General features: G+C 43.9%; 1 protein-coding gene across 5 annotated transcripts in view; it reads right to left on the bottom strand.

The window, feature by feature from the left end:
• The window catches only part of ADGRL3 (adhesion G protein-coupled receptor L3), a 488,937-nt gene that overhangs the window by 22,949 nt on the left and 451,339 nt on the right, over positions 1-14,649 (bottom strand). For all 5 annotated transcript variants that reach the window (XM_050973756.1, XM_050973751.1, XM_050973755.1 and 2 more), the window contains exons 19-21: positions 13,635-13,803; positions 10,780-10,905; positions 8,060-8,156 (exon numbers count right to left, since the gene is read on the bottom strand). In XM_050973756.1, coding sequence (XP_050829713.1) covers positions 8,060-8,156; positions 10,780-10,905; positions 13,635-13,803 — 392 coding nt within the window. The remainder of the gene's footprint in view (positions 1-8,059; positions 8,157-10,779; positions 10,906-13,634; positions 13,804-14,649) is intronic.

Raw genomic sequence — 14,649 nt, 5'->3', positions numbered from 1 at the left:
TGAGGCCAGTTGCTGACATTTAGCCAAACCAAGAGTTGCTTAAGAGGGCTGCAGAGATTTTTTTGGCTTACAAACAGCAATCCCTTGTGACAGAACTGGTGCAATGGCACGTGGATTACTCCCTGCAAATACCCCCTCCATCTGGGCAATGGGTCCCAGGAAGGGGTATCCATAGGGTCAGGGGAGGGTAGGTGTGTCTGTAGAGTTACAAGAGGTAACAGAAGAAGCAGAACGGTGGGGGGGATGAAACCAAAGAGCTTCATTAGGAAAATGCCTAATGGTGGTGGGGAGATGGGGAGATAAAGGAACAGCCTCCTGCAGTGGGTAGACTGGAAGTTTTAAAGTCCTGATATAAATTGACCATGCTATTTATTTTGCAGGCTGTCCCTGGAGGTGTGAGCACTAATACAAGCACCCAGGGTGCTGGGACAGTGAGCACCCTTGAGCACCAACCTGCCCAGTGAAGAGATGGAGCTGCAGAATTCAAGCAGCTGTGGATGGATGAGATGCTGGAAAACAGGTCACAGGTGCCTTTGGATTAGCAGGAAGGTGCTGTCAGGGATTCCACCCTGCTTCTTACCCTTTGATTTCTACCAAACAACCAGCACCTCCAAAAATCCCCTTCTCAAGTAGCAGCCTTGACTTAAAAAAACCAGAAAATTAACATCAAATCTTATTCCAGAGGGGGAAGCAGCACTGCTGCTGCTGTTTGTGGCTAAACCAGAGACCTTCAGGCTCCAGGACCGATGGACCCCTTGAAACACAGAATAAATTTCCCAGGACTAAGGGCTTTGCAATGTGAAGGGTGATGCTCAAGGGCAAGGACTGCTGCATCCCTCAGGTTCATGCAGCAGGTTGCCCCTGCCAACTCAGCAGTGGTCAGCACAGACAACATTAGGCACTGACACCTCTCAGCACCCTGCACAAAGGGACAGGTTTGGGGGAAGAGTGCCTTGTTGTAGATTTGAAGCAATGACAATGAAGAAATGAGATTTGCACGTGACAGATGATGGTCTCTGAACGGCCACTGAGGCTGCTGTCCCTGCCAAAGGCCATCCCAGGTTCAGCTTTGATAATTCCTCTGCATTTACATCCATCAAACCCTGAGCATGACTGAAAACAGAGCTCAGAGCTCTTACAGCATCTTCAGGGGGTGTTCAGCTCTAAACAGACATGGCTCTTGCTCTGCACACAGCTGTGCAGTGATGGCACTCACAATACCAAAATGTCTGCAGAAGACAGACACTTTTCTTCAGCCCAACTGTCTTTGAGCTGTTAGGTGCTCAGAAACCAAGAAAAATGTGTATTTTTATATCCATGAATATTTTGGTGAGTTCCCTTTAGGTATCTACAGATGCATTCATGAACAAGGAGAGCAAGTTCAGGCACCTTGGACATCCTGTGAGTCCTCTGCACTGAACCTGCTTACCCCAGAACCACAACTGGAACTAGAAGTAATGGGGAAAAAAAGTGACCATTAACACTGGTGCCAACATGCATGTTCATATCACCACAACTCATTAATTTAAATTTGTAAGTCCCCACACCCTAGAATGATCTCTCTGAAAGAAATGACATGAAAGCTGACTGATTTAACAGGAGAAACTGGGGCACTGTTTGCTGCCAACTGTAAAAAAAATACAACAAATGCAAAGATAATGGAGGAAGTATTTATTCTCTGGTATCTTCAAGCCACAAGAAAAGGCATAGGTGTTGCTCAGAGTAGGTAAGAAGTGTGCAGACAGACTGTGATAGATCATTTGGTAGTGTGCTCTGAATATCCTATCAAGACGAGCAGAGGCACTTCCACCTCTCCTACAACTTGGCTGCTTGCTATTTGTTTTTTATGCAATGTGAATTTAGCAGAAATCTGTCATGCCAGTCACATTAATCCATTAAGGAGCAAACAAGCATGTTGAGAAAGGCTGATGCATGACAACAGTAGCACTTCCACTGCCCAAATTTCCACCTTATCTCTGCTTTATCTAGGCAGCAAAGGGTCAGCAATGGCAAATGGGTTATCATGAGCAGCAACTGCACTTTGAAGTGTACCCAAGGATGGGGTTTGAGATCCCTGGGGAATCCAATTTCTGCTCCTTCCTTCTTTTTTCTTTTTCCCTCCTCCCCTGCTTGCCTGTGCTTTTTACCACACCAAATCCCACCCTGTTTTCACCGCTGTATTGGCCAGTTATGTCCACACCATGGCACCCACCACCCCTGCAGACAGCTAAACTGAAACTTCTTGATCTTTCAGCACTGAGACACATCCAGCAGCCCTCATCTCTCAGCAGAAAGGGCAGAATTGGTGACCAAAACCTGACTTGTTGCACTGTCTCGGGGCTAACCTATACCTCCTGTCTTACAGTGACAGTCTCCTACCAAAGGAAGAATTTAACCTTCTACTGGTGTTTTCTAAATAACTTCTTCTGAAAAATGCAAGAAAGTAAATCCACCTGAAAACAATTCTGCAACACACACAGTTGTCCCTGCTGAATTCACAGTGCAGATACGATTTCAGCCTAGAAGTCACAGCTTAATTATATTTTTGGGTGGGTGGAAGGAATTTGATGGGAGATTTCATTTAGGAAACAATCAGGTCTCGGTTGGGTTAGAAATCAGGATATTAATGTTCTTCATTTTAATTTTCCTCTCTGACTCAGATTCCCACTGTTTGAATTTGAGCTCAATTTGTTCTGTTCATTATGAAGAAATCCACATGAATTTGACATTAAACTGCTTACCTCTGAAAACAGTAGCAATAATTTCCCTTTTTCCTGTGTGTGTTTCAGATTAAGTCTTTGTGGTTGACATAAAAACACAGAGGAGAAATAATAAAGCAAAGGGAAATCAAGTATTTATTCTGGAACGCTACCCAGAAGAGGAAACATGCAACAGCATGATGCATTGGGAAGAAAAAACAAGGGGGAGTGACAAACAATACCCTAATTTCCATTTCAGCCCATTTGCATGAGAGCAAACAGGGAATGAACACGGCTTTCCTAGTCAGGGATAATATCTGCTGTGCAAATACTGGGGATCCGAGGGCTTTGTGATGACTCTGATGGGGTTTGCTGGCAAGGGCCTTCTCTCTCATGAATGGACCCTTAGGGCCACATGGATGAATTTCTATTCAAGCCTTACCATCCTTCAGGAAGAGCTGCCAGGGCTCCTGGGCTCCCATCTGCAACAGCTTTTCAGGTCCTTATGACCCCCCCATAGGCCTGGGTGATCTCGATGAGACCCAGCAGGAAGCCACAGCCCTGGCTCTGGGCACCCAGTCCTTGCCTTGTGTTGGCCTCCTGGCTGGGTCTTGGACCTGCCTTGTAGCTCACTTTCCAGCCCTGTCTCCTGGTGGTCTGGACCAGGTTCATTCCTTCACCTTGTCCACGGCTCCTGGCTTAGTCCCCTGTGGCACAAGGAACCATCACGGAGGGTTTGGATTGTGCTTGACTCTCCTCAGCTCCCAGATGTTCTCCCTCATCAGACAGCTCTGCTCTTACAGCTCCCTGCTGCTTCTTTACTTTCACACTACTGGAGCAGCAGTGCAGACCACCAGGAAGTGCCTCCAGGAGACCTCCATGGATGAGGGTGGTGGGGATGGTGAGTACTTTGGGGATGGATGAACATAAAGCATATATACATATATATACATACATGTATATAGCCTCATATATATATATAGGAGGTCTACATGCTCCTGTTTCTACAGCAGGACTGCTATTGGGATAAACTATTAAATTTGCTGTCTAGCTTATAAACTAAGAGTCAGAGCACTACAGCAAGAGAACAGCACTTGACCCAACACAACACACTTCTGGAGCAGTTTCTATCTCTATGAAGTCTGGTGGCTTTACCCCCAGCCCAGTTATTTCCCTGAAAAGGGAAAAACTACTATGTACTAACTTGAATTGATATACATACACAACTCCATCTGGGCATTTTCCTTTTACAAAACACTGCCAGTGACACAGTCCTTTGTTTTTGCTGCTCTTGAGCCTCACCAAAACAAGGAACAGGCCCTTCTTTAACAGATAACTTCCACTTTTCCTCTAAAAAAAATAATTATACCACCACCTCCCTTCCCCCAGCTTGAAAAGGGTAACAAAGTGCCACATAGTTCATAAAGATTTTTTTTCTCACCCAGTTGTCTCATATCCAAAGAGAGACAGTAATTACTGTGTTGCCTCTCACCTAAGACATGGATAAAAATAGGCTGGTGTCACATTGCTGTTTCGTGCTATGACTGCTAGTTTGCAAGGCTGGCTGAGCTATCCCAGAGCTTTTTGACATTAACACTCCAAAGGTGCAAACAGACCCCATTCTGAGGTGGCCAGCTGGATGCACCCAGAGCTCAGGCCAGCTCTGTTACTTTTGCTTCATACATTCCACTTCTGAGCCTGCAAAGCACTGAACTCCAGAAAACAGTCCATCCTACAGGTATTCCTTTTCTACTATTTTTTCAGCACTGCATCCAAGCCTGCATTAAGATCACACACCAAACACCCTGCAGGCAAAGGGAAACTTCTTTTTCCTGCTTATGAGGTAATCAGCTTGGTTCAGCTTTTACACCTCTGAAGTTTTCAGCACTAGGAAAATAAATGTAGAGCACAGGTTGGGTGTGAAATACGTGGAAGAAGTATGCAGCCAGAGCCAGGGTGTGAAAAATTGGACAGAGCTGCAGAGTGGGAATGCAAGGAGCAGGATTACACCTGGATCCTGAAACTGAGATCATGATCATGGGCTGGACAGCCATGCTCTTCACTCAACAGTACAAAAGGAAACCCACAGCCAGTTTCTCTTCCCTTCCTCCTGATTTTAGTGGTATAACAACCCCAGATCCACATCACTATGCAGCCATAATGAGCAGCAAGGGGAAACAAAGGCAGACATACTTTTTATTAATCAATAATTAGATGCTACCTTCAGGAAGTATCTGAAATAGTCTTGTATGCCTTAGGACAGAGTAAAGTTTTCATTACAGAACACATTAGATCAGGCATATTTGGGGTTATGCCTGAAATTCCTTGTGTGATAAATTTGAATAAGTAACATTATGGTCAATTACCTTGGCAGGGAGAGGGGGGAATAGAAGATGAAAGGGAATGTGAAGCTGAAAAGAGCCATAAGCAGTGTGTTAGCTGCTAAATCAGAAAAGGACTCAGCTGTATGTCTAAAGGAGGGATGCACTAACACAGACATCGTATTCCAGACCAATGCCCAGGAGGTTCACAAAGGAAGAAGGGATGAAATGTCATACAAAAATGCAGGTCATCATACAGGAAATAGGGATAGCTAGAGCAGTCTTGCCTGGGCTGTTACCATGTGGCAGGAGACTGTGAATATGATGACTGGTATCAGGGAGAAAACAGGTTTCAATGAGATAGTACCCCAGTTAGAGGGCCAGTTTCTGCTCCCCCAGCAGAAACATTAAAACTCAGTGCTGGCCCAGGACATGGAGAAGTGGAGTTAAGCTCCAAGACCTGGATGCTAGGACAATTCTGGGGACAAAGGATCATTTTCTTTAGAACACAGACTGCTCTCTGAAGGCTCTGAGGAAAATGCCAGATAGAATGCCACATAGAATGTTTAACTTGGGACAACACAAATAATTTTGTGCAAAAGGTGTCTAGGCTGGGAAGGCTGGAGTGGAAGTTTTGAACAGGAACAGGACCCTGTTGTATCAACCTCAGGCAAGGAAAGCTACTGACCATACAGTTCAAGGCTCACATTTGAATCCTCTGAGTCTCAATAGCATGCTTGTAAATAAAACATTAATGAAACAGCTCCTTTAAAGATGAATACATATGTAAATATTAAGAGTAAGACAAGAACTGTGAAAAACACATTGCCCCACTGCTCTGTTCAGGCTGCAATTCTCTGGAGAGTTTTCTCTGTGGAAAGCCCTAAGACCATGAATGTTGCTTTTCAGCTGAAATAAACAGGATAAAGGGAGAAATACCTGGAGCCCTGTGCAGCTGGGATTACTGTTGATGTCAGGTGTTTTTCCATGTGGAACTGGCCAGCTGCTGCTTTGGAGATGCCATCTCCCACAGACATACTTTTCACCTCCACTTTGCAAATACTTCTGTTTATCAGACAAAATTCCCCAAAACCCAACAACAACAAATACTGTGCCTGTCTGTGTGAAAAAGAGGGAGGATGACTTTAGAACTGTAAAACTTACTGAAGTCACTTCAGTGTTCCACCTAAAAGGCTTTTCCTTCTAAGACAATTATCAGGCTGCTTCTGTACCAATAGAGAGATTCAGGTGATTCACCTCACCCAGTGTTACACAAGGAAAATACCTGGAGGAAATCTGCTTTGAAGATGCTTCCTGTGCCAGTTCACTTCCCAACTGACCTTTAAATAACAGGCACATATTGTAACAGGCTCTCACCACACTGGGATGAATATTGTCCACTTGAAACCTCTTCACTTGTCCAGACTGACAGTCATACTTCCCTCCTGGCACAGAAAAAAGTGCACAACCAAAAAAGGAGAGATACCTTTCTTTTGCTAACAAGCCCAGAAGATCCCATTTGCCAAAACACACCCCTTGGTAACCTCAGCTGCATCAGAGAGCAAGTTCAACTTCTGTGCTAACTAAAGGAGCAAACCTTTCATGCATAACACATTTTGGTTTGCCACTGAGATGGAGCAGTGGGATGGATGGCTGAGGGAAACAGTGGCTCTTGCTGGAACCTCTGTGTGACAACCAATTCCCCCCTCCATTAGACCTAGATTGGTGCTCTGCAGTCTTTATTGTGGGGACAGAGAGAGATGTGAGGGCCATGTAAGTGGATAAATCAGGCATTTGCAGTAATGGAATCTTATAGTCAACTTTATTAATGAATCCTCAGTGCAAAGGAAAAATATCCTGGCACAAAAAAAGACCAGTGAGTTGAAGAACAGTACAGCTCCCTGTTACACTGCCTTCCCCCTTTGCACTGATTTGGGCAGTGTGTATAATGCTCAGAGAACAGAATCATGTACCCCTAGCTCCCCCACCACTCAGCACTCAATATTACTCAGCACAGTCTAAATCCTGCAAGCCTATCCTCAGGCAAAACTCACCCTAAAATCAGTGGGAATTCAGTGAGAATAAAGACTGAATAGGAACCACAGTCCCAACTCAATTCTCAGTTGAGCTTTGCAGACCAACCATCAGGACTGGAAATACGCTTGATTTTCATCATCATAAGAGAACAGCTAGGCCCAGCAATCCCAATTCTACCCTCTTAATTTCAGCATCAACTGGACAGATAACACAAAACAGAGTTTGGCATCTGGTTGCTCAGGGTTAATTCATAAAGTAGCTGTAAGGAAGAGAAAGGAAACAATCTCTGAGGCTGTTTTTCTGGAATTCTGTTACTGCCGCTTTCCTACAACTCCCGGAAAAACACTTGGTTTAAAAAAGCTGTTCACATTTCCCCTTGTGCCAGACACCACATTTAGTTTGGCATATACATTTCTGATAGCCTTTCCTCCACAGATGTCTATAAAGTTCACATCAGTCAGTTCTTCAAACTAGGTATATTACACCAACACAGACAATTTTGTCCCAAGCACGGTTTTTTTCCTTACGTCTATGTTCTGCTGTTCACTTTTGCTTCTGTAAGGATGACAGTATTGCTACATATGCAGGACAATCAGGACTCCTGTGATGCTTAACACAGGCTGTCCAGTGCTGTAATGGCCCTTTTTCACTGACAGCAACGAGGCTGACACGTCAGCAGCTTCTGGCACTAGCAGCTTTCTGAGGGAAAGGGGAGACTTCAACTTAATTTCATTTTTCTCTCTTTCACTTTTTCTAACTTCCTTCCAGAAATGACAATTCTTGAAAGTGCAAGTGTAGAAATAAAGAAAGAAAATAAAAAGAAGGCAACAACCACCATAACATCTCCTCCCATTTATCACTGTAACATTTCTTGGGTGGTAGAACAGGGTCCAGTGACATTTGGGGTGAGGAGGAAAAGGCAGGGGGCAAAGAGGCAACATATTTCAGACTCCTTAAAGCCATCAGAAGAGTGAAGAGATATGAAAAACCGTTTATAATTACCTCTGTTGAGTGAAGCTGAACTGTTTATATCTCCAGTAATAAAGGAAGACTCGGACTGCTTTCGAACTGTGTCATTCCACATCCTACGGATCCGGCTCTGAAGAGGGATTGAAGCACAGCAGGCAATGAATTTTTAGCAGCTGTAGAGAGGTTTCTTTCTGCCTGACTAAGGATGGCTACTGGCATGTCTAGCTCAGGATGAGACTTGCTTCTAGCCAGCTGTAAGTAAGCAGTTGCTGTTTTGTTGTAACCTGCCTCATGCATGCCAGACCTCGCCAGGCTTACTTCACAACACAAATGCTTAGCTCAAAGAAAAAGTGCATAATTGAATTGCTTACATCTTAATAAAAAAAATCAATCATGCATGAGAGAAGCCCAGACCCCATGCCAGCTGCAGGTTTACCAAAGTAGCACCAAATAATGGAAAAATAACCTACACACAGAAGCAGGTGTGCTTCTCTTACTCAGACAACTTGTTTCTTATTTTTTTGTGAAGTATAACAGAAGACTCGATTTGTATCTTGGTGTCCCTGAATGAACAGAAGTTTTCTATAGCTATTTTCCATCTTGGGGATTTTAGGGAGGCAAAAAAATTTCCCACAAATGAATGACTTCTGTTCCCATACTGAAAAATCTGTGATGGTTTTGCCATCTGTGGTATAGCTTCTGCTACTGGCAAAAGTGTCCTGAATATGTTGGCCTTCTGTTTTGTTCCTCAAATATGCTGTAAAGTATCTGCCTCTGTGGCATTTACAATGCTCTATCACTCCTCCCCAACCAGACCTTGCAAAATATCAAAAAAATCAGCCAAAATGCATCTTGTGAGCAGTTATTTCCCAATCCCTGCAAGAAGGTGACTGGAGAACCCAGGTGTCCCAGGAAACTCTTCCTCACCTCACATCTGTGACTCTGATGGATGCTTTCCCTGACTGTGTGAAAGTGATGGTAGGTGGTCTGGGGGACTGGGAAGCCTTTTTCCCATTGTGAAAGACCATGTTTTTCTTAAGTGCTAAAAATCCAGTGGTTTACATAGTGAGATTTTAGCCATGAGAGGGTTACCAAGGCCTAATCACATGGTCCCAGACTGAAAAGTCCTAGATTGCTCATTAACCATGGAACAAGAGCATCTCCTAATAATGCATTAGCCCTCTATAAATGGAAGTACCATGTGACATGAGGCCCATGATCTTTTACAGTAATTATTTTTCACCTGGACATTTAATTTATTGTATTTCTCTGACATGATCCGTTGTAGATTAATTATTCTGTTTTCTATGTGCTTCTCAGAGAATAAAGGGATCTTTGAAGCTTTCCTCCTCATGGTCTTCTCTATTTAAAGTTAGGAGCCAATGTTTTCAACAAGTCAGAGTGATCTCCATCTACTCTCTGTGTCAGGTTTCTCCAGGCTACAATAGGATTTTGGAACTTCCATCCTTTCAAGGACACTCTTCTGCAGGCAAAATAATCTTCCTTGGTGCCTCAGACCTCATCTGCTACAAGGGGACGGCTGCCAGAAGACTCAGTTCACCCTCAAAAGGGCTTGTTCTGTTGTGCTGGGACTGCTGAGAGGGTTGACATTGAAGTCAACCCTTCCTTGAAAAGAGGGCACCAGCACAGCAGCTAAGTTTTGTAACACCAGAGGTTTTCAAATCAGCCACCTAAACGCTACTGGATATTTTGAGTTTTGGACATTACTGGGATTTGATGACCTGCTGGAGAGAGGTTCTATATTCTATTGCTTTTATTTGCTTTGCATAGCTGCCAGACCTTTGAAAACACCAAAGCAGAGCTTTTGGATGACATCTTGGAAACCACTGCAAATAAATAATGATTTGCTCCAAGACATAAATTGCAAATTAGGTTTTCCTGGAAAGTTATAAGCTGTTACTCGCTGCATGTCTTTTATAATTTAATAGTGGAACTGTCATGTATAATTACTTCCATTACTAATACTGAATAAATTTGTGTTTGGTTCCTATTGATTAAGAAATAAGCTTCTTCATTTTATATGAACTCTTCCTCCATAAATCTGCATCTCTACACACAAGTTAGCTTCAAAACTGCTAAGTGTGCAAACTACACAAAACCTGAATTTTCAGGTGAACAAAGGCAACAAATCTAGTAGCTATCTGGTGAGATAGTCTGACCCCAATGGCTTGCCCTAAGAGGTCTGTAAGCTAAGACAAATTGTGTGAGGCACAGAACAGACCAAACCACTGCATGTCAGAAAGCCAGCTCTGTCACTGGGAAGTCTGCTACAAGACACTTGCAGCCTTTAAGTTTTTTTACAAGAAAAACACTCAGGGCTTATAGCATCATTCTTGTACATGTTAATAGTTAATAGTGACAACCTTCATCTCATGATTAAAGGATGTACTGGAATGCAGCACAGCTGACAAAATGCTCCCACCTCCTGCTTCCCATGGAGAGCAGGCAGGACACCTCAGGTGATAACTACCCACCTGCCTCTGGAAGGCAAGTCTGCACTTTTTATTCCCACCAGAGCTATTCAGAAGGTCCTTGGAGAGGCATTTAATTGCCATCACATCTCAGGGGAAACCACTGTGTTGAGCTCAGGTCTGGAAGTGAGGGAAATCTCTGCAGGTGCACTGGGGAGTGGCCTAAGGCAGCTCCTTTGGTGCTGAGAGGAGCTTTCCTCCCAAAATAGCTGAAAAGGGTCTTGGCATGGCATTGGGACACAAACAAAAAGCGTGGGTTACCTGGGAGCCTGTGGAATATCTTCCAGGTGTCCTTGACCCCGAGGTTTTTCCTGAGCCGATGGAACTGTCTGTACTTTTCCCACTACAGCAATGTGTGCGCAGGCATTTCCCGTACTCTTTACGTACCTGGCCAAGGAAAGAGCAGTGGTGGTAAGCAGGCAGCTCCTCCTCCAGCCCACTGCCTTCTGATTTTCAACACAGCCCCTGATTTTTCCTCAGTGTTTTGTTGAAATGAGATCTGCTGCAGTGTGTGGGAAAGCAGTCAGGTACCCCTTGTAGCTGAGCTCATGGCTGAGGATGTCACAAGAGACTGCTCCCATGCAGCAAAGCTGCTCGTGGGCACCAGCTGGCTACAGCATCCTCTGAGGCACATCAAAGGAGCATGGGAGAAAGTGCAGGTACACTATTTATGACTGAAAATTAATATTGCTGTAGATTTGATATAAACTAGCATATTGGCTCATCAAGGCACTAAAAGTTATTGCTTCTGGCAGGGGACTAAGAAAGAAGAATTCCAAGAGAAACATATGAAAGCTATTGATTTTTTAATAAAAAAAATGTTTCTTGCAGTCAAATTGAAATTTGAGGAAACGGTAGAACCAGCAGCATTAGGGATTATATTCCCAATGCTCAGGGATGGCTGGAGCCTGCTTTTCCACAGCACTGTGCAAGCCAGTCATGTTTTAAATGGGCATTGCAGTCAAACCCATGCCACCTCCTTTGCTTCAGAGGAACTATGCTGACTTGTGCCAGGACAGCATCTAACCTTCCACCAAGCTTCAGGTGTGACTTTTTATGGGCAGCAATACCTAGAAACCAGATGGGACAGGGCTGAAGGTGAGCAGACTGTACTGAAGAGCCCAAAGAGGGTCATGTTATCCACTGACACAAAAAAGCCCCCAAACCATCATGCATGTCCAAAACACCAGTTGAAATTCCTTGAAGCACACGGTTAGCTGTACAATTTTGCCAAACTCTCCACGAGCATTTCCCAACTCTGTGAAACAACTGTTTAAATAGCAAATTACAGCTTTTTCATTAGGCTCTTCCTTGAGCGCTTGAGACAAACACATACCACAAGTGCCCAATATGCTCGAGTGCCTAATCAATCCTTTGCTGAGAGAAAATAATTCAATTGCTTTAATTAGCCACCCACTGCTCGCCTCTCTGCAGCGCTTTGCCGATTTTCTAGGCCATGATAGATAGGACAGGAAAGAAGTTTTTTTTCTCCCTTTAAATAATACCTCCCTCAGCTCTCAGGTCAGAGAGGTGCATCCAACCCACATCAAGGTAGCAGCTGCATTCTCCTTCCCTCTGTGCGGCCGTAAATCAGGAACAATTCCACAGTCATCAGTGGTGATTTAAGGGTGTAAATTGGCTCAAGACAGAAAAAAAATGGTTCTGTCATGCTGACTGAGAACCCCAGGAGCCAAGGAGGCTGTGGAGCAGTACAGGGATGCTGGGTTAGGAACTGACCCTTTGTGGGGTATATTGGAGATGAGAGGATGTACCAGTCAGAGGGGTGCAGAAATTCAAACTCCTCACAGAGAAGCACCTGCAGGTTTTATAAGCAATGGTGATGCTTCCTATGCTCTTATTATCATCTTGCCTGGAAACTCTCTTGCTGAAAGGTTTGGGATCATCAGCAGAAAGTTGCATCTAGATAACTCTTTAAAGCCTCTTAAGATGGACAAATTTGAGATGCAACAACAAAAAACAAAACTCTTAACCCCAAAAATCTTCCTTTGGTTTCAAGAATGACATTTGCACACAGCTCTATAGATCCTTACAAAGGCATCACTTGCAGAGCTCACTTTTTATAATTTTGATTATGGTCAGATCTCCCTTGCCTGAATAGGAAAATGTGAGTAACAGGAGCAGGCCTGTGGCTCTCAGATGGAAGACAGATCTCAACACAGACCTGACTTTACTCAATAAGCCATTTCACCAAAAGATACTGGTTACCCTGAAAAACTGGCACCAGTGCATCCACATAAAATCTTCCCTACTGGTTCAGTAAACTTTTGAAAGTAAAATGTACATAGCAAATTATCAGCAGACATGCACAGAATTGGAGAGCTCTGTGTAACAAAATTTAAGTAGAGAACAAAACGGTTCTTAAAAATACTTATTACTGATTGTCAGAGACTGTAAATTTGATCTACATAAACATAGAATTTTTATTCTGTTGTGTTTATTTTTTCCCTCTGGAGTTTATCTAAGTTACTCCACTGTTATCTTGCAAATGTTAATTGGGGCATACTTCAATTTCCACCAAGAAGCACTTGCTGTGCTTGTTCTGAGGAAGATTTCCAAAACACTGCATCAGACCCAAGTAATACAAAGGCTAATGAACCACTGCAGAACACAGGTCCTTCACTTCTTAAAAAAGCAGGGGAAGCAGCCCCTATTACATCCCATCAACCCACATATGCTGCCATGGAAAGGGGCAATTTCCTGCAGGGGCTGCAAATGAGGATGTAAAGCTCCACTTTGCTGTGAGCACTCAGCCCCGTGAGCACTTTCTGGATGCTCGTGGATTCTCTCCCCTCTCACACTGGCATGCAAGGAAGGTGAATCTGGCTGACAGCAGCACCCTGCAAACTGACAGCTGCCTTCTCCCTTGTCTCTGACACATCTCCCTGGCTGCTGAAATGCCACTGCCACATGTCCTTGTTAGAACCTCATTCCCCAGCACCTTGCTGGTTTCCAGTCTAAACACCACCCTTATTAGGTGCACAGAGCTAAATCAGTGTGATACCAATTCAGGGCACACAGATGATGCTACACTGTGGTTGTTAGGCAACAAAACACCTTGTTACCACCTCTCTTGCTGCTGGGAGCCATCATCTTACCTTTTTCTGGAGGACACAATGGAAAATGAATATAAACATTCCCTGCAGAGAATTGAATATGGTGAAGAGATACGCCATGATGACTGTGCTTTCATTAATATACATGAGTCCGAATGCCCAGGTCAGTCCTAATAGGCAGAGCAGGGCTATTGCACCTATAACCCAGGACCTGTCAGGAGAGACAAAAAAAAAAAAGAAAAAAAGAATGGGATTGGTTTTTCATCTACACAAAAGAAGGCATGTGTCTACAGGCAGGAAGATTTTGCCCCTGGTTTTAGCAAGAAGAGAGTAGCATATCAAAATAAATCACAGGGAGCTTTTGTCTTCAAGCTGAATGCAGTTTACAAATCTTCAAGCTTGAGGAAATACAAGGAAATGGAAGTATTATGAGCATAGAAATTTATCATAACCAAAGCACATTTGTAACCACAATGTCTCTTTTTTAAATATGTAAAAGCAGTGTGCATGTAAATGACATGTAGATGTTATTTCTGCAAATGGAGGGAAAGAAAATAAACCAAATGAAATGACAACTCTGATTGTCCCTTTTTTTAGTGTCCACTGGTTTCCCAGGACTGCCAGCTGGATTAGCTTCTTTATTTACACTTAACACCAAGACACATGTATTGCTGCATTTTAGCTAGTCTCCCATATGCCTGTAAGCCAGATAAACAGCTACAGGCAGGTGGGGCAAGCCTTCCCTGCCTGCCAGATCCACTCCACACAAGGATGTTCTTTGCAATGCTGCTTCACACTTCTTCCACCCTGCGATGAGGGGAAGTGTGTATACTCGTACAGGCACTCACACACTGCATTTGCTAACGTGGGAGCTGCTGCCACGCTTCTGCCTGGAGAAAAGGAGGGGCCATCCTTCTTCAGTGGGCTGTGAAACTAAGATTATCATTTGCTCCACCTCAGGAGGGCAGTGGGAATAGAGGTGTAGTAGAGGTGTGCTTGGCCCCAAATGTTGTTCCAACAAATAGGGGGAGCAGGAGGCTTTTGCTCGCTTTCTCCC

This window comes from Serinus canaria, chromosome 4 (genome assembly GCF_022539315.1).
Source record: "Serinus canaria isolate serCan28SL12 chromosome 4, serCan2020, whole genome shotgun sequence".
NCBI lineage: Eukaryota > Metazoa > Chordata > Aves > Passeriformes > Fringillidae > Serinus > Serinus canaria.
The sequence above is the reverse complement of the archived record's forward strand: the minus strand, read 5'-3'. Positions and strand labels throughout refer to the sequence as shown.